Below are 23430 nucleotides of genomic sequence, written 5' to 3' on the forward strand. Positions count from 1 at the left end.
CTCTTGCTCGATGCAGGCGCGAGAGTAGCTTGTTGCATCTCTGCTTATCGCTTAATGCGGCGCGAGGCAAGCCGACCGGAAACGAGCGAAACCTCCGCGCGTGACTGCACATCCCGGTTCGGTCGTTACAACACCTCTAGCCGAGCTTAATCCGCCTCTTCCGCAGGCCCCATGCGACACCTACTATCGCGCCTGTGTATAGCACGAGGATGAAGACGGCGAGCGTGTCGGAGGTGTACATCGACTGTATCGAGACGTTGACCAGGCCGGTCAGGAGATTGGCCTGCTCAGCGGGAAGGTCGTCAGTCTCGCTCCCTGGACCCACGCAAATCTACTCGAATGCTCCATGGAGCGAATCTGGTCCGGAAAAGAAAGCGCGAACGCACCGCGAGGAACACGACGAGCCCGTTCCGGTTGATCGCCTCGAACAGCGCGGGCGCCCTCGTCCCCGCCTCTGGCCCTCGCGAGCCGGGGCGTGCAGACGAGACGGAGGCAACGTAGAGGTGTACGGCGAGGTAGAGGAAGAGGAAGAGCGTGTTGAAGGCTGCGACCCAGAGGACGTAGGGTAGGTTGGCCTGTGCAGTCGAACACATCCAGCAGGACGGGTCAGCTCGAGTAGTCTATCGAGCGGGCCGAGAAGAGGTGCAAGTGACGCACCAGCCGACGCGACACGCCCTCGCTCGCGGCCCTCGCGCCGCCAAACGCGGCCCACCACAGGGCGGCGGCGCTCCCGAGCCATTCTGCGAGCTTGCCCGGCTTGGCAACCCACGCCTTTTGCCGCTTGAGCTCGGCGCGCTGCTTCTCGCTCGCGGTCGCCGAAGCCGAGAGGGAGGCGTGCTGGTGCGTGAAGAAGGACGGGGACGGCGGGAGGACGTAGAGGCCTGTCGCGAGGCCGAGAAGGTAGATGGCGAGATAGCCTGTCCAGACGGGCGTGTCAGGCAGAGGGACAAGTGTGAGGAGCGCAAAGTGCGGACCGGGGAAGGAAGCGAGCCCTTCTTTGTTCTGCGAGATGAGCGAGACTCGCTCCGCCTCGAGCGCCCAGCGCTGCAGGCCCGCCCGGCTGAGCACCGCCTGATGCACTGTGGGTCGGGCTGTAAGTGCGCATGACTCGCTAGAGCAGGAAGCAGCACCACGCACGAGCTGCCACACCCAGACCTGCGACGTGCAAGTCGACCCTGCGCGCGATCGCAAAGCGCGAGATGGCCTCGCCAAAGACGGGGAGCAGCGCGAGGGTGAAGAAGAAGTTCCAGTGCACGCCATACTCGGTCACGTGCTCCTGCTCGCAGGACCTGCGCGATTAGTCTTGCTGGACAAGGCTGGAGACTGCGAGAGGACCGCACGGGGTAGTCGACTCCCTTGACCATGATGACGCGCACGCCGCCGAGCGCGATGAGCGGGAGGCTCTTGCGGAAGGAGCGGACGATGGACGCGAAGTACGAGGCGGGAGAGGCGGGACGAGCGTTGCCGGACGTCGAGCCGCGTAGGAGCGGGAGGGCGGCGACGAGGCCAAGGGAGAAGACGAAAGAGCCGACACCGAGGTCCATCTGCGGTTCTTCTCGTCAGTCTTGGGGTCGTGCGATAAAAGGCTCGCAAGACGCACGAGCGACGTGCCCCACGTCTCGGCTTTGGCAAACTCGCGCGGAAAGACGGGAAAGTCGACAGCGAGGATGCACAGGACCGTCATGACCATCATGATGGCGCGGTAGCTCGACACGAACGGGCGGCTGAAGGGGCGCACGTCGATCTGCGACGGCTGCCGCGTGTGCTTCTTCTTGTCGATTGTCGGCGAGAGCGGCGGCGAGATCGACCTTGTGGGGGCCGAGCGCGCCCAGAAGAAGGTTGTGACGACGATGAAGGCATTGAGAATGAGCGGATGGGCGGAAAAGACGGTGAGGGCGAGGAGGAGCGGGACGAGGAGGACGAGGGCCTCGACGAGAGGCACCTTGAGCGAGTCGGGCGGGACGCGCGCGAGGATGCGCTCGTGTGCGACGGTCCAGAGTGCATACGAAGTCTGTACGAATGCAGCACAGAGCGAAAGAGAGTCAGGACACAGGACGCAAGCCAGCAACGAGAGAGAGAGAGAGAGAGCAGCGTGCAAGGGCGACGAGGCAGAGAGCGTTGATGCGCCAGACGGGGCCGCCGTGTGAGCCCGAGACGAACGCAACCTTGTCGTCGTTGTAGCCCATCGCTTCCCTCTCGGTTCCTGCCGCCCGCACGAGCCGAGAGAGCGCCGTCGCGACTTCGCCGCCAGCGGTTGGCCCGTCGCCCGCGCGCCTCATCGCCGCAGCCTCGCCCTCGCCCTGCTCCGTACCCCGGCTCACCTGCGTGGCTAGAACCAGGATGGCTGCACCGCGAGCATTTGCACGGATCGCCGCCCACTCGCGCGCAGCGGTGCGCCCCGCCGCCGCCGCCCGCATCGCCGCTCGCTCGCTCTCGACCTCGAGCGCCCGCTTCCAGGGTCCGTCTGGGCCCCGATCTGCGTTCCAGCCAGTAGTGCGAGAGCTCACATGCACCCCCTCGCACGCCCGCAGCGCCCACGGGCAAGGAGTCGCCGTTCACCGAGCCCGCAGGGATGAACCCCGTCGAGCACTTCCAGCCCTACTCGGCCGCGCTGCAGGAGTACGGCGCGTGGATCATGGCCTCGCTCCCCAAGTTTGTCCAGCAGACGAGCGTCTACAAGGACGAGCTCACGCTCTACGTCGCGCCGTCGGCCATCGAGCCCGTCATGCTCTTCCTCCGCGACCACTCGAACACGCAGTACAAGTCGGTCATGGACATCTGCGGCGCCGACTACCCGACCCGCGAGAAGCGCTTCGAGGTCGTCTACCACCTCCTCTCGGTCCGCCACAACTCGCGCATCCGCGTAAAGACGTACGCCGACGAGACGACCCCGGTCCCGTCCATCGTCAAGATCTTCCGCGGTGCCGACTGGTGCGTCCTCTCCTTTCACTATCTCTGAGCGCCTCCGCTGATGCGCCGCGATCCGCAGGTACGAGCGCGAGGCGTGGGACATGTACGGCATCCTGTTCAGCGGGCACCCGGACCTGCGTCGCATCCTCACCGACTACGGCTTTGAGGGTCACCCGCTCCGCAAGGACTTCCCCTTGACCGTGCGTCCCTTCTCACGTGCGCCGCCGCCAGGTGACAGCAGAGCTGACGACTCTTGCGCTGCAGGGCTACACCGAGGTGCGCTACGACGAGGAGAAGAAGCGTGTCGTCTCCGAGCCGCTGCAGCTCTCGCAGGCGTTCCGCAACTTTGAGGGTGCTGCGTCGGTGCGTCTTTACCGCTCGTTCCCGTCGCATGAGTCGAAACTGATAGTGTCGATCGGGCGGAACAGCCGTGGGAGGGGACGGGCTCGGGCATCGATGCTCGCGCACCGCAGTTTGTCCTCCAGCCGCCAAAGGACGCCGAGGCCGAGAAGAAGGACCAGGCGACCAAGAAGTAGACGGCCCGGTCTCGGAAGCGAGTCGCAGAGTAGCTGTAGATGGAGGAGGCGTTCACGCGCGGCGGGCGACGGAGGCTCGCGCTTTGTACTTGCCAGTTTTCTGTTCTTTCTTTCCTCGCACTTGTCGAGTCTGTACGGATTCTCGCTTGAGAAACGAGACTGGAAGCGTCTCCCCCGCTTGTCCTGATCGCACGAGCCGAGACGGCCGCGGCACTTGTCGTCTCGTCGCACTCACCAGCCTCGCTCCTTCTGCGCTGGACTGAGTCAGGCTAGGCTCCCTGCTGTACGATGAAGACCACGCGGCTCGTGGTGCTCGGAGACGGCGGCACCGGCAAGACGTCGCTCACTGTGCGACTGTGCCTCAATTACTTCAGTGCGTACTGCTCTTTGGACGCCGCTCGAGTGCCCAGTAGGCTCACCAGTGTCTCTTCCCCGCAGTCGAGGTGCTTCCTGCTCCATCTCGTTCCCCCGCGACGCTTGCTGACCCGATCCCGCTCCCGCCCAGACCTACGACCCGACCATCGGTGCGACTCGCTCCCTGGCTGCGAGCGATGGCTAGAGGCGCGCTGACACGGATGAGCGCGCAGAGGACTCGTACAGGAAGCATGCGATCGTCGACGGGCAGCCTTACATGCTCGAGATCCTCGATACGGCGGGACAGGGTGTGTCCCCAGTCTCGCGCGCTTCGGACTTGCTTGTGCTGACGGGATTATCAACCCACAGAGGAGTACACGGCGCTGCGGGATCAGTGGATCCGGTGCGTTGAGCCCATCCGACCCCCGGCTCATGCTGCTGACCTACGGACTTGCTCGACCGCAGCGAAGGCGAAGGCTTCCTGATCATCTACTCGGTCACCTCGCGAGCCTCGTTCGACCGCGTCGAAAAGTTCCGCAACCAGGTCGTGCGCGTAAAGGACACCGAGTCGGTCGCGATCGTCCTCGTCGGCAACAAGATTGACCGCGTGCACGAGCGCGAGGTCTCGACGCAGCAGGGCGCCGAGCTTGCGCGGAGGATGGGCTGCTTGTTCAGGGAGACGAGCGCAAAGACGAGGGAGAACATCGAGGAGGCGTACTACGATGCCGTGCGAGCCAGTGCGTCCTTGCGTTTCCTCCGCTGAGCGCTTCCTCGAGATCGGTCTGGTCTCTTGAATGTGCTTCTTACCGGATCGTGGGCTGCACAGTCGAGCAACGGAAAGGCGGCACGGCTGCTGCACCCGTCAAGAAGCCGAAGAAGCAGCGCAAGTGCTCGATTCTCTGAATCGCACAGCCTCTTCGCCACCGCCGCCGTCATTGTCCTGTACATACCCCTCGCCTTCACCTCCTCTCCCGACCACACCGGCATCAAACGCATCACGATACCACCTTTACACCTCGCTTTGACTTGCGCGCCATGCCGCCCCTCTGCCCTTCCCTCCTGCTCTTCCCGCGTCCACCGCTATCTCTTTCCCGCTCGCCCGACCTCGGTTCTCGTGTCTCTGTCCCACGGTTATGCAGTTATTATACCCACAGCCTCGTATCGCCGAGTGTAATCGACCAACCCCGCCTAGACATCCGGCGCGCTCGTGCGCTTCCAGCAGCCCCGGCGAGATGCTCCCTTCGTCTGAGCCTTTTCGCAGACCGCCTCCATTGTGGCCTCTCGCCCGCGTTTAAGACTTGTCCTGCCTCGTGCGCTCGCTAATGCTCATTCCGAGCTTCGGCGACGTTCGAGAGCTTCTGCTAAGGGGGGCGCAGTACTTGGCGAGAGGACAGCAAGGGCTGTATATCTCCGGGTCCATGAAGGATCAAGAGTTGTACCTGGATGTTATACGCGAACCTCGAGGATATCCGACCAGGCAGGGCCGACTGAGCAAGTTGGACAGGAGTTCCACAGATTGTCTAACAGACGATCGAGAGTGGTACATTCTATGCACAAGGGAGTCACACAGTGTCGAGTCAAGTCGAGTGTCCTTCGTCTCGCCCCCGCCGTCTCCTTCACCTCGGGTCTTGCGCGCGGCTCATCCTCCCCTCCAGCTCGTGACCCACCAAAAGTCACGCTGCGCCACCTTCTCACACAGCCTGAACGCCCGTCTGCGCCTCGCGCTTCTCGTTGGTCAACGACGCCCTCGACGAAGACGTGAAGGAGACCCTGAGCCCGCCGCCGGTGCGGAGAGACATCTCGAGCTCTTCTGGAGCTCGCGGGTCGAGCGCCTCGCGGCTCTGCTGCGACGACGTGGGGAGAACCGAGTAGACGAGGTACCAGTGCGGGTGGAAGATGCTGTGAAGTGCGGTGAGAGAAGGTCAGGAGGGGGAGCTGAAGGAGATGGGCGCTGCAGGCGCACTTGAGGATGATAGATGAGAAGGCGATCGGGATCGCGTCGAAAAGCATCCAAGACTGTCGCCGGGGCGTTCGAGGTTCAGCAGGGAGCGATAGGGCGCAGGAAGGTGCAAAGGGAGACAGACCTGCTGCTCGGCGATGTGGCCGTGAAAGCCCTGCGCGAGCTCCGGGGTACGGTAGCACTGCATGTTGCGACAAAGCTTCAGAACGCTGCAACACGTGCGACACGCACTCAGGAGATCAGCGACTCACGCCGCGGACAATGATACCCACCGAGGAGAGGAAGAGCGCGAGGAGCATGAGCTGGAACCTGCGTCCCTGCGTCTCGATCTCGCGGCGAGCCTTGAACGCCCAGATGCCCATGTACAGGACGTAGAAGGTCATGACCGCTGCGCAAGGCATAACGGGCGTCAGGCCTTTGTAGCTCGAGACGCGAAGCCCGCGCAGCTTCGAAGAAATGCATATGCATGGACAAACGGATCACAAACGCACCCAGCTGGATGATGATACCGGCAAGCATGATGCTGCGAAAGAGACGTGGTCAGTTACAAGCTTATCGGGCCCTCGTACTGGAGAGCTCGACATTTGAGCCTCACTCTGACCCGGTCCGAACCTCGGCGTCCGTCTCGCCTTCGGCGGCCTTTGCTCCGCCGACCGCCTGTACCACAAGCGAGACGATGTCTGCGGCGATGAAGAGCGTCTTGAACCAGGCGCCCGAGAGCCAGCTCTTCGAGCGCGCGGCGTTCTGGATCGCGAGCCCGCCGGCCCAGTACAACGAGGCTGAGAAGAAGGTCGGGCCGATGATGAGGGTGCAGATCCTGCAGACGGGGAGGAGCGGAATGGGGAGTCAGTCGCTTGGCACCAGGAAGGCTTGTGCAGGAGCGAAGGCCTCGCGCGACGCACTGCATAATGTACAAGTTGAAGTCGAGCGGATTCCAGTGCGCACCGAGCCGAGCACCCCATCCGAGAATCTCGACTGCGCAAGAAAGAGCAAGGCGGTCAGCGGTCGACTCGCAAGCCTGGCTCACGAACGGCGATGCCGGAGACGCACGTAGGTTGCCCAGCCACATGCACACCATCCACCAGTAACGACGCGAATAGATAGTCTGGCCGACGTGCGCGAGGCCCGTCAGGCTGAACACGGCGAGGAAGACGGCGCCCTGGTCGAGGGGGAGCCAAAGGTCAGTCTCGCCAAGGAAGGTGATCTCGCAGATGCACGCGAGCGCGAGAAGGCGGTTCGGGACACGCACCATTGCGATCGAAGGGACCTGAGGGGCGGTAACGGTAAGTAAAAACTGGCGTCGGGTTGAGCAGCAATCCGGCGGGTGCCGTGGACTCACGTAGCCGTACTGGTCGGTGACATCGACATAGCTGCGGTCAGACATGATCGCAGGCGGTAGGAGAGCGTTCGAGGATGCGTCGTGCTACTCCAGCGAGGCAGTAATCGCAGTCGAGCAGACAACGTGGGGCGTCGGAGGCGAGATGCCAGCGCAGAGTGAGGAGGAAGCGCAAGAGAACGAGACAAGACCAAGGCAGCAAGCGAACAGAAGCAAGCAAGCAAGCCCGTCGCGCGGTGTCAAAGACGTACGCAAGGACGGGCATCGCGACTGCACCGCCCGCGGGCGGTCGGCCGTCGGGCACCTGAAGAAGCTCTCTCCTGTGCGGGGTGTGCAGAGCATCCCTCCCTTTCGCAGCACGTCAGAACGGAGGAACCGGCTTGCACGCAGCCTTTACGCTGGTGACTGCCCCCACGCGCGTGCTGAAGCGACATCGGAGGACGCGACGGCGCCGCGGGTGAGGGAGCAGGGGAGCGGACGCATCGAGGCCGGGTCGGTCGAGATGAGAATCTCGCGGCCCGATCGAGCAGGACGACGGCCTGCGCGTACAGGCGGCGAAGCGCTGCGGCCGGCTGTGATAGCAGACGCACGAGTGGAACGGTGCTAGGTACTAGGGTCCGGTCGTTCACGAGCAGGACTGTGCACAGCCTCAGACGGGGGCAGACGATGGCGACGACGCTGCGCCGCCGCGTTTGCACCGAGAGGAGGTTCTGCCAACAACGCGAGGGAGAACGACCCGCTGAATCACGCTAGGTTTCATCGCTGCTCGCCTCCTGCGACGCCGGGTGCGTCCTCGGCGCTGAGCACCGCCAATTGCCTCCACTGCCCCGTGTAGGTCGCTGCAGCAATCCCCGATCACCACCAGACCGTCAGCCATCTCTCACGCGCGAAAGCAAAAAGGAGGACGGGGAGGAGAGGGCGAGGGCAACACGCACGTTTCCACAACCTCACACGCCCGTCTTCGCCCCCGCTCGTGCTCAGCACCGTCCCCGTGACGTTCCACCCGACCCTCGCCGCGCACATCGCGTTTCCAACCCCCTGCGCCGCGCTGCGCCCTCCCGGCGCACGCTCGTCGCCCCTCGCACCCGCCGCGAGCGGCTCCAGCTCGACCTCTAGCCGCGCGCTCCACTCGCCCGCGCCGCCCTCTTCTCCCGCCGCCGCCGCTGCAGAGGGGTTGCTGCGCGCGTCGGGGAGCGCGAGCGCGGGGGGAAAGACTTTCCAGACGCGGGCGCGGCCGTCGCGCGCGCCCGACGCGAGGAGGAGGTAGCTCCGGCCCGAGGGCGGGGCCCACGCGAGCGAGCTCGTCGGCGCCGTGTGATGGTGGGAGGAGGGCGACGAGAGGGAGGGAGCGTCGTCGTGGGAGTCGGAGGGCGCGGAGGAGGGGCGCTGGGAGGGGTAGGATTGGAACGGGCGCGAGGGGATCAGGTTGAGGAAGTTGGTCCAGGTGGTAGAGGCGCCATTAGAGGAGGAGGAAGGGTTGTCGGATGAGGGAAAGTGGAAGAGCTGCGAGAGGATGCGTCGGTAAGTGCGTCCACAAAACGCCAGAGCACGCGGACGAGACGGCCCTTCGCCTCGCCGCGCACGCACGCGAGATACTCTCGAAAGCGCACGTACCCGAACAACACCGTTCGACCCGCTACTAACGGCCAACCGCTCGCCCCACCACGCCTCCTCGCACCAGCTGACAGCCCACCCTCCATCGCTCTCAACTGTCCCGCCCGCTCGCCCCCCGCCTCCGCCGCCTCCGCTCGCTCCGACGCCGCCTCCGCCGTGCGAGGACGAGCCGGTCGCGCTCGATGCGGACGAGACGGACGGGAAGGGCGCGGCGGTGCCGCTGCCGGTCGAGCTAGGCCCGGCGGCCGCGGCGGCGGCGGTGGAAGACGACGAAGGAGACGACGCGCCGCCAGCGGAGGAGAGGCCAAAGCCGTCGCCGCTCCCAAGGCCACTGCTCCCGCCCGCTCCCGCGCCGCCCGAAGAAGACGACGAGAGGTGCACGCCGCTGCCGCCTCCCGCGGCGGCTGCGGCGCCGAGGCTCGCGCCCGAGCTGGGCGCGAGGGGCGGGAGGGCGGCGAGGTCTACGTCCTCGCGGAGGACCCAGTCCCTGAGGGCGAGCGGGTCGAGGCACTCCCAGACGCGGAGGTGGGCGTCGGACGCGACGGCGGCGAGTTTGAGGCCAAAGTCGGCGGGGGCGAACGAGAGGCTGCGGAGGGTGCCGCGCGAGTCGGTGAGCGAGCTGCAGAGGGACCAGCGCTGCTGCTGCTGGTGGGGATGCGCGGCGCCGTTGAAGGACGACGAGGACGAGGAGGGGAGGCGGCGGGGCGGCGGGGGCGGGGCGGTGCTCGTGTTCGAGTGCGCGTGCGAGTGCGCGCGTGGTGGCGGTGCTTCTTCGAGCCAGAGGTTGACTGCGCCGTCGACTCCGCCGGTTGCGAGGAGGGTGCCGAACTGGGGGGGTGCCCACGCGAGGGCGAGGACGGGCCCGTCGTGTGCCTTCCAGTCTGCGGGGGCGTGGTCCCAGGTGGGGGGCGAGCGCGGGCTCGGGTGGAGGACGCGGACCGAGTGGTCGAGCGACGCGAGGGCGAGGTGGGTCGCGAGTGGGCTGAAGGCGACGGCGGTGACGAGGTCGGCGGCGGGCGAGGCGAGCGAGGCCGTGTTCTGTGGGGAGTGAATGTGAGTGAGTGGAGCGCTGTACTGTGCACACATTCGCCGACACTTGCCATGGCCGCGGCGAGGACGGAGACAGCGAGGTGCAGCGGCGGAGCGGAAGGTCGTCGCTCGCTCGCTCGTACCAACTCGCCCGGGCCAGACGCCAACCTCGACCACAGCTGCTCGCACTCGGGACCCGCAACCCTGCCTCCCTCCCGCGCTGCCTCTCGCGCCGCCTCGGCATTCCCCTCTCCGCCTGCTCTCCCCCACTTCGCACTCGCACCACTTCGCCCATCCGCATGCCCAACAATCCGCTCCCCGTAAACCTCCCCCAGGAGTGCAGAAAGGCCCAGAAAATCCTCGACGCCTTTGCAAACCGTCCGTCTCCTCTCTCCCCGCCTGCCTCTCTCCACCTCGGCACCCCTCCACCTCGGCATCCTCGCCTCTCCTCGCCGTGCATCCTGCACTCGATGCACCCGCTGCACCCGAATCCCTTGCTCCCAGACTGACACCCGGTCCCGCCCCCGCAGCCCACAATGGCCTCGACGACATCATCCCCGCCTCGGTCCTCCGCCGCGCAAAGGGCTTCTGCTTCATGAGCGTCGCCAAGGCCGGCTTCCTTTTCTCCGGCCGCGCAGGCACCGGCGTCGTCATCGCCCGCCTCGACGACGGCGCCTGGTCCGCGCCCTCGGCCGTCGGCACCGTCGGCGCCGGCATGGGCTTCCAGGCCGGCGTAGAGGTGCGCTCGCGTGCTCCCTCGAGGCTGCCACAGCACCGTGACGACGGAACTGACGACCATGCGCCCCGTACGCCCGTCCGCAGCTCGCCGAGTTCCTCATCATCCTCAATTCGCGCGCGGCCGTAAAGAGCTTCATGTCGGCCGGCAGTCTCACCGTGTCCGTCCCGCCGTCCGTTTCGCTCGACTTGCCCCTGGAGCTTACTGACCCTCGCCTACGCGCGACAGCGGCGGCAACATGTCGATCGCCGCGGGCCCGCTCGGGCGCAACGTCGAGGGTACGGGCGCCCTCTCGGCGAAGGGCAAGGTCGCCGCCATGTACTCGTACTCGCGCACCAAGGGTCTCTTTGGCGGTGCCAGCATTGAAGGAAGCGTCATTGTCGAGCGCAGCGACGCCAACGCAAAGGCATACGGGTCCAAGTGCGTCTTTGCAGTCCGCCGTTCCCGCTCCCAGACACTGACGGCCTCTCACACCGCGCAGCGTCACCGTCACGCAGCTTCTCTCGGGGCACGTCGACCCGCCGCAGTGGGCCCTCCCGCTCATTGGCTCAATCTCGCGCCTCGCGACTCCGGCGCGCTCCCTCCCCGGCGGCGGCTGGTCGACCTCTTCCCCGCTCGACACGCCCCCAGCCGCCGCTTCCGGAGGCGGGTGGGAGCCCTACGACGAGCACGCGATCGCCTCGATCGACGCCGACGAAGAGTCGTACTTTTCGCGCGCGCGGCGCGCCCACACCGAAGACGAGCGGCGCGACGCGGGTCTCTCGCCGCGCGAGTACCGCGCGCATGGGTATGCGTTTGGGGGAGCGAATGGGATGGCGGCGCTGGGGAGCGGGAGCAACACGCCCGAGCTGCAGCGGGAGAGGGGCGCCGCCGCCGCTGCGGGCGCCGGCGGGTTCAAGGGCATGCTGGGCGCGGTCGGGCGCAGTAGGAGCGGGAGCGCGGCATCCTCCTTCGTCGGTGGCATCGGGGGCAAGAAGAGCTCCAAGCCTCCGCCTGCCGCGGACGCTGGAGACGACCCCTTTGCAGGTGGCGTTCCCGCCCTCGCGTCGTCTTCGTCCCTCGCGCTCGGCTCGGGCGCTCCTCGCAGCGCCGCGGGTCCCTTCTCGAGCCGCATCGACGACCACTTTGATTTCGCCGCCGCCAACGGCCGCGCGTCGCCGACGTTCTCGCGCGAGCGAGACCTGGGCTCGTTCAGCGGCGGCGGAGGGGGCGACATCCGCGACCGATTCGACGACTACCCCTCGGACGAGCCAGAGGTGCAGCAGACGAGTTCGCGCAAGGACTCGCCGATCAAGAACCGTGACGGCCGCTCGGCCTCGACCGCGAGCTCGTCCGGAGGCGGAGGTGGAGGGTGGTTCTCGAAAGCCGCCGGCGGCGTGGTGCGGCCGAAACTGACCAAATCGCGCTCTTCGACGCTCAGCGCCGGTGCGGGAGGCTCGAGCGGGCTGCGCGACCGCGCGAGCGCCATGCAGTGGGGCGACTCTCGCGACTCTGCGGGCGCGCCGAGGGACAGTTTCGACTCGCTCGACGAGCGCGACGACCGGCTCGAGCGCGACGGGTTCCTCGATGACGACGCGCGTGGGGACGAGGCGCGCAAGCGCGAGATGAGGGACCGGGCGCAGCGCGCCGTCGGAAGACCAGACGCCGGCGGCAGCAGGTTCAGGGCTGCGACGCTTGGGGCGGCGGGGGACAGGGGGGCGGGGGCGCAGAGCGCGGCGGCGGCGAGGGCGAGGTCGGCTTCTTCGCCCTTTGCGGACTCGGCGCGCGGCGGCGGCGGTGGGGGGTATGGCGCGAAGCCGTGGGACGACGACCACGAGCAGTTTGTCGCCGAGCGGCCTAACCCGCCTTTCGCCGCCTCGTCGTCGTCCTCCTCGCCCGTGCGGTCCCGCTCCGGCTCGGGCACCGCAAGCGCGCTCGACCTCCGTCCCGTCGAGGCCGATTTCGAGTCGGTCCTCTCGCTGTCCAAGTATGGCGGCGACGGCGAGGTCGGGCGCGGAGGGCAGCGCAGCCGCAGCTCGACGGTCAACAGCTCGGGCGCGGGCGGGACGGCAACGGGAGGGAGGAGCAGGAGCGGGACGGGCGCGAGCGCGGGAGGAGGGATCGGCAAGGCGGTCGCGCTGTTTGACTTTCCCGGCGTCGAGGTGCGTCGCGCTGTTCCAGAGTTCACTCTCGGAAGACTTCACAGATTGACACGTTTGCGCGAGCGCAGCCGACCGACCTGCCGTTCAAGAAGAACGACGTGATCACGATCCTCGCGATGGACGATGCAGAGTGGTGGAAGGGCCGCCTGCGACTCCGCGAGGGCATGGTCCCGCGCAACTACCTCGAGGCGCACCTCGACTGAGCGGGACGGAAAAGGGCGCAGAGAACAATGTAGCGATAGACAAGGGGACGAACGTGTAGCTCGAGCAATGTATCCTGTCGAAATCTGTTGACGAATCTGCTCGGTTCTCTCTCGCTCTTCGCAAGCCGAGCAGTCTGACGACAACTTTGGTTGAGTAGTGCAGGAGAACGAAAAGAAGGGAACTGGACAGCGGCGGAGGGCAGAGCAGGGCGAGGCGCTCATTCACGAGTGGGGATAGGTCATAGGAACACGCAACGGGTATCTCCTCCTCCACACCTTCTGAGTCACCACAAGCTCTCGCCCACCGCCTCCGCGCCTGCCCCGTGTCTCGCGCGAGTCGATGGCCGAAGCCGCTCAGCGTGCACGACGGGCCTCGGCGCCGCCTGCTGCTGCGCCTGCGGCCGCTGCGCCGGGCTGCTGGGGCGAGATGATCGACTCGGAGTAGCGGATAATCTGGGCACGCGGGAATCGAGTCAGCAGGCCCACTCGCAAAGGAGGGGCAAGCAGAGAACGCACGAGCTCTTTGACAACCTTGACGCCCTTCTTGACCTGCGGCGGGCACTTGGGGTTGTTGCATGCGTGGTCGACCTGCGCCGAGACCCACGAGAAGGCGGTGCGCGTCGGCGGCGAGAGGTAGTACCGCAGGCGGAGGAAGTGGGCGAAGAAGAGCGGCGCGAGGAGACTGTTTGTCGGTGATCACAGGTGATGAGACGGACATAGAACAACAATGCGCAAGAGGAGACGCAGCCGCAGGGATACGGGAGCGATAGTGCAAGAGGAGACGGCCGCAAGGTCAGCGTTTCTCCTCGTCCCGAATGGCGAAGCAAACGCACGAATTTTGGAAGGTGATGGCGCCGAGCAAGATGCGACCAAAGACGAGGACGACCTCGACGTAGGCGACAAAGAGCATGGCCTTCTCGTAGTTCGCCTTGACCCAGGTCTGCGGCGAAGCGCGGGTGAGCGTCGAAGACCGCAGGAGACTCAATCGCGCCAGAGATGTGAGTCAAGCCAGCGCCAGCTCGTAACGCACCTGGATGACCTTGGACGCCTTCGCGCCAGGCGTTTGCGGAGCGGGCGCCGCCGCGGCGGACGAGGACGACTTGCCGGGCGCGGCAGGGGGTTTCGGGAGGACCGAAGTGCGGAGGAAGGTCACTGTGTACGCTCGAGCGTCAGTGAGGCTGCCGGACGAGCACGAGGGGAACGACCGACAGGCATGGAAGAGGGAGAAGGTCGCGAAGGGGATGAGCGTGACATAGATGGGTTTCTGCGCAGGCGAAGCGGCATGATCAGACACAATTGTTCGGCTAGCACCAGTATAGCGAGGCATTGCGGGACTCCTGAAGCTAGCTCGGAGGGAGACCGCGCGGAAGAGCCGACGCACCTGGAGGAACCAGTACAGCGCGAGAAGAAGGTACTGGACGTTCTCGTCGAGAAGCGCCCTCTGCACGTATGCCCGGTTGAGCTGCGGTGCACCCAAGCTCTTGTACTGCTCGCGTGAGGCAGAGGCAAGTCCGGAGGACGACGTCAGCGTGGGCGCTCTCTCGACAGCGGACAGCTCGGCGGCGGTGGACGCACGACGACGATGCCCCACGAGAGGATTGCGCCGCCGTAGGCGAGGTAGTACGACTTTGAGCGCGACGAGAAGGTGACGAGGCCGAGCAAGGTGTGGATCGTCCCGAGGAGGACGAGGAAGTGTCCGGCTGGACGCGGCAGCGGTGAGTGCGAGTTGCGAGTGCAGCGGAAGGGACGAGACGCACCTGCCCAGGCGTAGTGCGGGTACGACACCTTTGCCATTGCTGCGCACTTGCTGCTCGACGTGATTGCAGGGCGAGATGCGAACAAGCCGAGGCGAGCGTAATGCCGGCGCGTATTGCTCGAGGGGAGGCGCGCTTTCTCCCGCTCGACTCGACGGCGCGCGCTTGCCGTCACTCGCTCCTTTTCTCTTCTTTAATGAGGAGAGGAGCGAAGGGTCGCACCTGATCGCAGCACCGCACACGGCGAGTCTGCGTCTCCCCTCCGTGCGATGGGAGCGCTGCACTCGCAGGCAACTCTCGGCTGTGGGAAAAGGTGCGTTTTCTCGTCGTTGTCCTCTCGTGAGCGCGACTAACCTTTTCCTCGATGCAGTCCCCGGACTCTTGCTTTGCGCCTCCTCTGCCCGTCTGAAGCCCCGGCGTGCCCCTCGGCGCAGAGACTCGTCTCTCGCCGGCTCCCCCTTCTGTCGCGTCGAACGCCGCTCGTGCTTTCCCGCCTGCAGCGAGGGCCCGCCGGAAAGCGGCCGTCCTTCACCTGGCGGCGCTGGGCTTTCCTCGCTGCACTCGTGCGCGGGCCGAGCTGGATTGCGCGCGACGGAGGCTTTGTTGAGGGAGAGCGCACTGCGATGGAGGGCGAGGGTGGGAGCGACTTGCTGCCGACGGCCTCTCACGGAGGGTCTCGTTCCGCTCGAGCCTCGTTCCCGGAGGTGCTCAGTCGACCGCGTGCTCGGGCGCCAGCCTGTCTCTCGTCTGCCTCGCCGGGATCGTCGTCTCGGCCTCGCTGCGCCTGCCTCGAACAGCCCGTGGTGCCCTGCGCAGCGAAGACACGAGCTGCCTCGCGCACTGCGGGTCGTGACGGGCGGGATGCGGCGGGTTGCCCGGGCCACTGGGGCAGACCACGATGGAGCGGCGTAAGCGCGCCCTCGAGCCGGTCGACGACCCGTTCGTCATTCCTTCCAAAGTCATGCGACCGCCTGCACGCTTACGCTGCAGGTAACGGAATGGGGCTTACTCTCGCTCCTCTCCTCCCTCTGGTTTGGCTTCCGGTTTGTCTTTGCTCGATGAGCGGGAGGACGGGGTGCGAAACTCGGCTCGCCTCAGCACACAGTGGCGAAGTCGGGCACTCCCGCCTCGTCCCTTCCCTTGTTCAGCAGAATCTGAGGAGACGCCAGGAGGGCAGCCTCGTTTGCCGCGGATGATAACAACAGACGCAACAACTTGAATTTCTTCATCCTACGGCTCTCGTCCACCGTGGCGGGGGCTGTTGAGGAGTACTTTTTAACCCTGAGGCAAACGAGGCGGTACCCTGGCGTATCTCGCACTGCAACAATCATTGTATGTCACCTTCTTTCGCATCGATGGAGTCACGAGAGGGCGCGAACTGCGAAAGCACTTGACTGGGCAAAGCGCGAATGCTCCATTCGCCTGCGCAAGGGTCCGCCTCGGCATACGACCTTCTACGCGTCACTGCGAGAGCTGTACACCGCCTCACCTGCCCTGTAGAAGGGGAGAACGGCCGAGAGGAACCGCATCGCCTCGTCGCTTCCTCGCTTGTTCCGTACTTCGTCCGTCTCCCGCTGCCTCGACGCCAGACATGGCGGACGAAGTGCATGCACGGTTGCTCAGAGAGCTTGACCACTACCTCGCCTTCTTTCGGCGTCGGTGCGTCCGGCAGCCCGAGGCCCCACCACTTGCACTGACCTCGCCGTTCTGCCCAGCCACGAGATTGAGCAGGACTACGTTGATCAGCTCAAGAAGGTATACAGTACCTTTCTCTAGATTGTTTCCGAACGCACGGCTGAACCGTGAGGCCCTGCAGCTCTCGCTTCGCTCCGCCCAGCAGGATCGCGCGTTGGATGACGAGTACGCTGCGTCTCACGCTTGTGCAGGCAAGAATCGCACTCACCGTGGCGCTTTAGACTGTACAACATCGTCCCGACCACCTGGAGAAAGGCGTGGCTCGCAGTACGCACCGCTGTCGAGGACGAGGTCCGCTCGCATAAGGCTACGGCGGACGGCCTCGACCGCCTGACCAGCACGCTCAGTACCTTCAGGGACGACCGAGTGCGTATTCTGGGCAGCGTACACGTCGCGGGAAGACGCTGAGGTCTCCTTCTCGCATCACAGGAACGTATTCGCCGCAGGGTTCGCGACGATTTGCGCACGTCGTCCGCCGAGCACGCCGACTACCGCTCGGTCGTCCACCGTCTACGCAAGACATACGAGCGCAGGGTAGAAGAGCTTCAGCACTACGAGGAGGCCGAGATGCTCAAAGACCAAGATGTCGTGTCGCCGAGTCTCAAGCCCATCGACAAGGAGCCGAGCTGGCCCCCCGAACACTGGCTCACGCCCGAACTCGTCGCTGGACGCAAGCGCAGCGACTCGGCTGCGTCGTCCAAGGCGGGCGCGAGCGCGAGCGACGCGGACTCGCCGCCGCCTTCAGTCAGCTCGCCCGGCCTGAGCCCTGTCTTCGTCTCGGGCGCGACGTCGTCTTCCGCTTCGGCGCCGTCGGCGTATCGTGACCCGCCGACTGCCAAGCAGAACGTCTTCGAGGCAATCGCCAAGCGCGACTGGTCCGGCGAGAAGCACCGCGTCAACTCGATTGTGAGAGCGGTGGGTAACTTGGGCAAAGGGGCGGACGGCGGGTCATCGCATGGACCGTCAAAGCCGAGGAGCAGGCAGTACAGCAGCAAGCTGAAGCGCGAGGCGGAGCAGGCCGGTGCGACGGCCCCTCTTTTCACCCCTCGCGCTGCTGCTCACCTCTTGCCTTCGCACAGACCGCGACTACCGGTCCGGCATCTTTCAGCTCGAGACGCTGCGGCTGCAGAAGATGCGGGTGCAGACGTCGGCGCGGCAGTCGCTGCGCGAGTTCGTGCACGACCTTGCATTCAATCTCAAGTCGTCGTTCGAGATGCGCGTCGCAGAGCAGATCAGCCTGGGACAAGCGTTAGTTGCGGTACGCTTTTGCCCGTATATCCCTCGTCGAGCTGCTCTCACAGTGCGCACGAACAGATTGCCGAGCACGTGAAGCCGGAAGTCGAGAAGGTCGACGTGGAGCAAGACGCGCAGGACTTCTTCCTGAGTGTGCAGGACCAAGGCCCTCCCGATCCACCCGTCTACTGTATGTATCTGCCAAGATGACGAGGGGGCGCTGCTGACGTGTGTTCATACAGACGTTAATGCGTTCGTCGGCGAGTGCAAGAGCTTGCTCTTCGGCGTCGGTCTGCAGGACTATCACGCGAAGCATCCCGACTTACTCGTTCCCCTCATCGTTCAACGATGGTACGTCTTCGTTGCTCTTTGTCTCAGTCTTGATTTGAATCGAACGTCCCGCTCTTGCGCAGCATCGCCAATATCGAGTCCACCGGGCTCGACCTCGAAGGCATCTACCGCGTACCAGGTCCGTTACAAACCGATACGTATCGTAAACCCAGTCAACTCACTTTGGCCGCACAGGCAAGCTTGCGACCATTCAGCAGCTGGTCCACCGCATGGAGAAGGAGGAGGAGGCGTTCGCATTCGGGCCCAACGACGATCCTGCTGCCGTCGCGGGAGTGCTCAAGGTGCGTATGACGAGACATTCAGCGATCTGCCAGGACGCTGACGAGCCCTACGCGCAGCTCTACCTCCGCCAGCTTCCTACCCCTGTCTTCCCCTTCGCACCGCAAGAGTGCGTCATCTCGGAGCGGTGCTGCGGCAGCGTGCTGACGAATCTGGCGGACCTCACAGCCGCAAAGCCTTCACGAACGAGTATGCGGCCTCGCCCGACTTTGCGCTTGCCTCCCTTGTTCGCCGAATCCGCCGGCTCTCGCCACCTCAACAAGCGACGCTCAAAGCGCTCTGCCAGCACCTCGCCAAGGTCGCCGAGCATGATGCGGTCAACAAAATGAACGCGTCGAACCTTGCGCTCATTTTCACGACCGTCATCTTTGGCGAAGACGAGTCGGCAACGCTCGAATCTGCGATGGCGGGCGCGAAGGTGCGGTCACTTCGCTGGCAGCCATTCGAGCAGCAGCCCATGGTTCCATCTACAGGACAACGTCATGGAGACCCTCATCCGCCAGCACTCCGCAATCTTCCGCGACTTGCCCGTCGAGCCCGCCTCTGCGCCTCGCTCGCGACAAGGCAGCGACTCGGTGAACTCGCCCGAGCCGCACGCCAGCACACCCAGCCCTGCCAGCACCCTCCATATCTTGCCGTCGTCCCATATTTCACCTCCGACTTCGTACGGCGTCTCGTCAGGCGCAGTTGTGCCGCCTTCATCATCCGGTGCGTCATGACTCACTCTGCCAAATCGACTAGTTCAACTGACACGATCGCTGTTGCAGTAATGCGCAACGCGGGCTCGGTCGATTCGGTTTATGCCCTCTACCAGCATGCGACAACTCCGGGCGTCCTGCCCGACGGACACGACCCGCTCGGAGCGATCTACTCCGCGCCGCCCACACCTCAGTCGAACGAAATTGCCGCCTCAACGCAGACCTCGCTTGCAGCGCCCCATCAGCCGCACGCGACCTCGTGGATACCGCAAGTCTCGCCCGGGGCGGAGCACCCGCCCGACTCGCCGCTCGAGCTCCCACCGCGACCTTCCGCGCTCGAGTCGAAGCGACAGGACTCTTTCGACGGGCCAGAGCCCCCTCTGTCGGCTGCGCTTGGGCGACATATCCCGCACGAATGATATCCCTGACACACATCGACGACCCGTGCTGTTATTCCTGCACTTTGACGGTACCGCCTGCTCTTGCGCCACTTCAGATTGTATATTCCGTCCTGTTGTTCCATTCGTATTTGATAGTGATGAAACATCTCGTAGTGGAAATACTCGTTGCGATCAAACGGAATTGCAGGTTACAGTGCGCCACCGGGGCGGCGGAAGGCAGGAATAATGAAACAGACAAGAACGAGAGAATAACGAGGGGTATGCTGTATCCACAAGGCTAGGAGATCGGGCAGAAGGAGCGAGAGAAGATGTGTCTATGCGTGCGAGCCGTGGTGTGCGCCGAGGCGATGCTGGTGGCGCGAGGCGAGATGCCGCTTGGCGGACGTCGCCGTCGAGTTGCGGTGGCCGTGCGCGCCGCGAATGCGCACGCAGTGGTCGCCAGCAAGTGCGGGCTTCCACCCTTGCTCACACGAGAAGACGACACATTTGCCGGCCTCGCAGCCCACGCCGGCCGCACCGCGGATCTTGGTGCAGTCGGTACCCTCCCCGGTCGATGCGCAGCCGCCGCATGAGTCAAGGGCGACGGTCGTGTCGAGGCATTCGAATCCGCCGGCACCGAGCATGACTCCCGAGAACTGGGTCGACGCCTTGAAGTGGTGCTCGACCGCGGCGTCGTAAGTCGACGACCCGAGGATGGGGCACGCTTCCTCGTTCTTGCCCGGGCACAGGCTCTTGCGCTGCGCCTGGGTCGCAGCGACCTCGATGTTGCGCTTGTAGACCTTGGCGCGCTGACTAGCGGTCTGCTTGACGCACACACCTGCATCGAAGAGGTCGTTGAGCACCGCAAATGAAGAGAGAGCCTCGAGGGAGACGCACCATCGGTAAGGGTGTAGTCGCTCGGGCACTCGGTCGTCTTGCACTTCGAATTCTCGCAGATACCCTTTGCGCCGCTTGGGTAGAATTGGCACGCGTTGCCGATGTAGCCGCAGTTGTTGACTGGTTGCGCAGCAGGAGAAAGTCAGTACAAGTGACCCGAGTCAGCTTGAGAAGGTCGCGCACCATCAGACGTAGTGTCAGTCTTCTTGCACCATCCGTCGCTAAGCGAGTAGCCGTTCTTGCACGCCGTAGCGTAGCATTTACCCTGCCTGCAAGTGGTACCGAGAGCGCCGTCGATGTTGCACTTCTGGCCGCAGCGACCGCTGAAACGACCAAGTAGTCAGCAAACGCGGGACAGGCCGTTCAATGTCCTGGCACGCACCAGTTGTCGCGGTCGTTTGAGACGTCGCGGCAGAAGCCAAGAAGGAAGTCGAAATCGAACAGCGCATCGCAAATGGTCGAGCAGATTCCGTTGCGGCAGGTGGCTTTGCCGCCGTTCAGGTACGATGACGGGCAGACAAGACCGATGACGCCGCTGTGAAGAACGATGAGTGAGCGTGCGTACGGACCGAAGACACCAAGACCTACGCACCAGTTGTTGACGTCGTTCTGGATGTCGGCTGCCCTGCACTCCGTATTGCCGTTGACGAGGGTGTAGCCGGGCTTGCACGACGACATCATGCACTTGCCGTTGTAGCACTTGGCGTTACCGTTGTCCGACGGGCAGACCGTGCCAATAGCGCCACAGTTGTCCTCGTCAAAGAGTACGTTCTTGCACGAGCCCGACGACGAGTCGTACTGCTGGCCGTTGCTGCACGACACCTTCTGGCAGACGACCTGCCAGCCCGAGAGGATACTGCCGACAGTCGTCTTCGTGTAGCCCGCGTTGCAGCTGTCGAGCGAGCAGGACCCCCTGCTGCAGCTAGCGACACCGTTGTCGAACGAGCACTTGTTGCCGACGGAGCCACTGCAGGGAAGAGTCAATGTCAGGCTCAATATTCGACGCAGGTACAGGCTCTGCGCACCAGTTGTTCGGGTCCGAGCTGGTGTCGATGCGAGTGCAGACACCGTTTGACTGCTGGAAGCCATTGTCGCAACCCATGAGCTTGCACTGGCCGTTCTGGCACGAGCCGCTGCCGTTGGTGAACGAGCATTTGTTCCCAACCTTGCCGCTGTATGTCAAGAACCATTAGCACACCGCGCGGGTGGTCGGCGATAGACGGGGACAAACCAATTGTTGGGGTCGGTCTGCGTGTTCACAGCCTGGCACTTCTTGCTGTCGCTCGAGGGCTCGTAACCGGGGTTGCACGACGACATCGAGCACTGGCCGTTCCAGCACTTCGACGAGCCGTTGTCGGAGGGGCAGACCTTGCCGAGCGCGCCGCAGTTGCTCTCGTCGAACTGGACGTCCTTGCACGAGTTTGATGCCGAGTCAAACTGCTGGCCGTTGCTGCACGAGATCTTCTGGCAGACGACCTGGTAGCCGGAGAGAACGCTGCCAACGGTCGCCTTCACGTAGCCATTTGAGCAGCTGTCGAGGTAGCACGAACCGCTCCTGCAGCTGCCGACGCCGTTGTCGAACGAGCACTTGTTGCCGATCTTGCCACTGCGATGTCGTAATGTAAGTAAGACGACCGCGCTCGCGTGATCGACTAGGCAGCGCACCAGTTGTCCGCGTCGGACGAGGTGTCAACGCGGATGCAAGCGCCATTCGACGCTTGGTATCCGCCGTTGCAGCTCGCGAGCTGACACTGACCGTTCTGGCACATAGCGACACCGTTCGGGAACGTGCACTTGTTGCCGACCTTGCCGCTGCAAGCCAAAGCGAGTTAGAGAGGCATCGTGGGTGAGACGCAGATCACAACGCACCAGTTGTCAGCATCGTTCTGAGTGTTCTGGCACTTGCCCTCCGAGAAGTCAAACTGGTAGTTGTTGTTGCACGACTCGGGCCGGCAAACGCCGTTCGAGCAGATCGAGCCCTTTCCGTTCGAGTACGACGAAGGGCAGGCGTTGCCGATCCTGCCGCAATTCTTGACCTGCGAGCGAAAAAGAACGGGAATGTCAACGCCGTTTCGCATCGACGGACGGAACGGCGGAGGTGCGCACATCGCTCGTAGTGTCGATGTTCTGCTTGCAAACGCCCGAGGCGAGGGTGTAGCCCTTCTGGCAGGCCGTCGCGTAGCACTGGCCAGAGTAGCACGACGTGTCGGTCGCGTAGTCAACCTTGCACACGTTGCCACACTTTCCGCTGCGGGTAAGGAAGCGAAGGTTAGCGAGAGAGGCGCGGGGAGGTGCCGGAGTGCGAAACGCACCAGTTCTTGTTGTCGGAGCGGACGTCACGGACAATCAAGTCGGTCCAGTCCCAGTCGAAGCCGGCGTTGCAGTAAGTCGGCGCGCACTTGCCGCTCACGCACTGCGAGCCGCCGGCGTTCCACCAGCTGGACGAGCAGCGGTTGTTCTTCCTGCCGCAGTTGTTCGTGTCCGAGTCGAAGCAGTCGCCCCAGCCGAGGATGCAGAGGGTGCGCTTGTTCAAGCTCATGTCTCCCGGGAGCTCGACGGGCGTGGTGCCCTCCGGCAGGGACGGGGACGGGACGGTGGAGACGGGCGCGGAGGTCGAGGCGGCCGCAACGGCGGCGCCTGCGAGGGCGGCGACAAAGGCGAAGGCGCGCATGCTGGAGTGCGCGAGTAAAGAGAGAAAAGGGGAAGCACGGGAAGGAAGGCGAAGACGAAGGGGTCGGTTCAAAGGAGTGTGGAAGTCGGGCTGACGGTGCTGGGGCTGTCGCGGCGGTCGAGAGACGACGGCGACAAGGGCAGCAGCGTCAAGCTAGAGCGGGTAAGGATACAGCAGCACGCGCACGAAGCAGCAGACGGGCGTGAGGGAGAAGGGAGAGCGCCTCAAGCGCCGAGCTTGCGAGGGGCGAGGGGGTCAGGCGGGAACGAGGCCTGTCTGGGCTAACCAGCCGAAACAGCTTGATTGCGCTCCATTGACAGGCTTTGCCATGGGGCAGGGTCTGCCTGCGACAGCCAAGTGAGCAAGATGTCGCTCCCCTTGATGAGGAAGGCCAGGGGAGAGACAATGCGGGACCAGGGCGGCCCGGTGCTCGCCATGACCTTCCCGCCTGCGCAGGTCCAGCTCGTGGTCGCCAGCGTGCATCACGATGAACCGCAGCATGCTCGCGGGCAATAGGAGAGCAGGAAGAAGCCTGCAAACAACGACCTTGACCCGCCTCGAGCGAGCCAACTCCGCGACGAACTCCTGGAGCCCGGCAGTGCAGATCTGCCACGTCAGCATACAGGGCGATCCTCGCCGAGTCGCGCACGAGT

At 64.6% G+C, this 23430-nt stretch overlaps 9 protein-coding genes across 9 annotated transcripts; 4 read left to right on the forward strand and 5 right to left on the reverse strand.

Moving 5' to 3' along the window:
• Positions 1-136: 136 nt before the first annotated feature.
• Positions 137-2186, reverse strand: GWT1 (glucosaminyl-phosphotidylinositol O-acyltransferase; the record flags this gene model as incomplete). The annotated part of the gene is made up of 8 exons (XM_076650008.1): positions 137-283; positions 387-575; positions 658-917; positions 975-1079; positions 1138-1276; positions 1341-1544; positions 1601-2011; positions 2097-2186. The coding sequence occupies 8 exons, from the start codon at positions 2184-2186 to the stop codon at positions 137-139; spliced, it is 1545 nt and encodes a 514-aa protein (XP_076504472.1).
• Positions 2187-2340: 154 nt separating this feature from the next.
• Positions 2341-3446, forward strand: JCM10292_005961 (complex I 30 kDa subunit family protein; the record flags this gene model as incomplete). Its single annotated transcript, XM_076650009.1, has 5 exons — positions 2341-2458; positions 2532-2931; positions 2990-3110; positions 3175-3273; positions 3339-3446. The coding sequence occupies 5 exons, from the start codon at positions 2341-2343 to the stop codon at positions 3444-3446; spliced, it is 846 nt and encodes a 281-aa protein (XP_076504473.1).
• A 288-nt stretch (positions 3447-3734) lies between these two features.
• Positions 3735-4703, forward strand: JCM10292_005962 (uncharacterized protein; the record flags this gene model as incomplete). The annotated part of the gene is made up of 7 exons (XM_076650010.1): positions 3735-3819; positions 3885-3889; positions 3952-3970; positions 4034-4108; positions 4170-4203; positions 4266-4537; positions 4627-4703. The coding sequence occupies 7 exons, from the start codon at positions 3735-3737 to the stop codon at positions 4701-4703; spliced, it is 567 nt and encodes a 188-aa protein (XP_076504474.1).
• Positions 4704-5491: 788 nt separating this feature from the next.
• On the reverse strand, positions 5492-7144 carry JCM10292_005963 (RTA1 domain-containing protein; the record flags this gene model as incomplete). Its single annotated transcript, XM_076650011.1, has 9 exons — positions 5492-5699; positions 5764-5816; positions 5885-5941; positions 6012-6148; positions 6252-6283; positions 6356-6577; positions 6663-6735; positions 6811-7027; positions 7100-7144. 9 exons carry the CDS (start codon positions 7142-7144, stop codon positions 5492-5494), a joined length of 1044 nt encoding a protein of 347 aa, XP_076504475.1.
• Positions 7145-7852: 708 nt separating this feature from the next.
• On the reverse strand, positions 7853-9813 carry JCM10292_005964 (uncharacterized protein; the record flags this gene model as incomplete). Its single annotated transcript, XM_076650012.1, has 4 exons — positions 7853-7935; positions 8032-8599; positions 8711-9748; positions 9805-9813. The coding sequence occupies 4 exons, from the start codon at positions 9811-9813 to the stop codon at positions 7853-7855; spliced, it is 1698 nt and encodes a 565-aa protein (XP_076504476.1).
• Positions 9814-10038: 225 nt separating this feature from the next.
• Positions 10039-12819, forward strand: JCM10292_005965 (uncharacterized protein; the record flags this gene model as incomplete). Its single annotated transcript, XM_076650013.1, has 6 exons — positions 10039-10117; positions 10270-10478; positions 10562-10635; positions 10704-10895; positions 10957-12616; positions 12685-12819. The coding sequence occupies 6 exons, from the start codon at positions 10039-10041 to the stop codon at positions 12817-12819; spliced, it is 2349 nt and encodes a 782-aa protein (XP_076504477.1).
• Positions 12820-13173: 354 nt separating this feature from the next.
• JCM10292_005966 (uncharacterized protein) lies at positions 13174-14613 on the reverse strand (the record flags this gene model as incomplete). The annotated part of the gene is made up of 8 exons (XM_076650014.1): positions 13174-13272; positions 13336-13501; positions 13653-13759; positions 13850-13971; positions 14029-14083; positions 14201-14305; positions 14395-14519; positions 14577-14613. 8 exons carry the CDS (start codon positions 14611-14613, stop codon positions 13174-13176), a joined length of 816 nt encoding a protein of 271 aa, XP_076504478.1.
• A 1551-nt stretch (positions 14614-16164) lies between these two features.
• Positions 16165-19248, forward strand: JCM10292_005967 (uncharacterized protein; the record flags this gene model as incomplete). The annotated part of the gene is made up of 14 exons (XM_076650015.1): positions 16165-16232; positions 16289-16328; positions 16390-16433; positions 16490-16634; positions 16698-17289; positions 17348-17526; positions 17583-17691; positions 17744-17852; positions 17915-17970; positions 18027-18133; positions 18191-18240; positions 18300-18549; positions 18605-18839; positions 18899-19248. The coding sequence occupies 14 exons, from the start codon at positions 16165-16167 to the stop codon at positions 19246-19248; spliced, it is 2334 nt and encodes a 777-aa protein (XP_076504479.1).
• Positions 19249-19544: 296 nt separating this feature from the next.
• JCM10292_005968 (uncharacterized protein) lies at positions 19545-22777 on the reverse strand (the record flags this gene model as incomplete). The annotated part of the gene is made up of 11 exons (XM_076650016.1): positions 19545-20047; positions 20107-20226; positions 20290-20429; positions 20489-20641; positions 20699-21073; positions 21132-21278; positions 21338-21712; positions 21772-21918; positions 21976-22142; positions 22213-22354; positions 22419-22777. 11 exons carry the CDS (start codon positions 22775-22777, stop codon positions 19545-19547), a joined length of 2628 nt encoding a protein of 875 aa, XP_076504480.1.
• Between the last annotated feature and the right edge of the window lie 653 nt (positions 22778-23430).

The sequence above is a fragment of the Rhodotorula paludigena genome (genome assembly GCF_050403205.1).
Source record: "Rhodotorula paludigena JCM10292 DNA, Rt_paludigena_JCM10292v1_ctg30, whole genome shotgun sequence".
Taxonomy (NCBI): domain Eukaryota; kingdom Fungi; phylum Basidiomycota; class Microbotryomycetes; order Sporidiobolales; family Sporidiobolaceae; genus Rhodotorula; species Rhodotorula paludigena.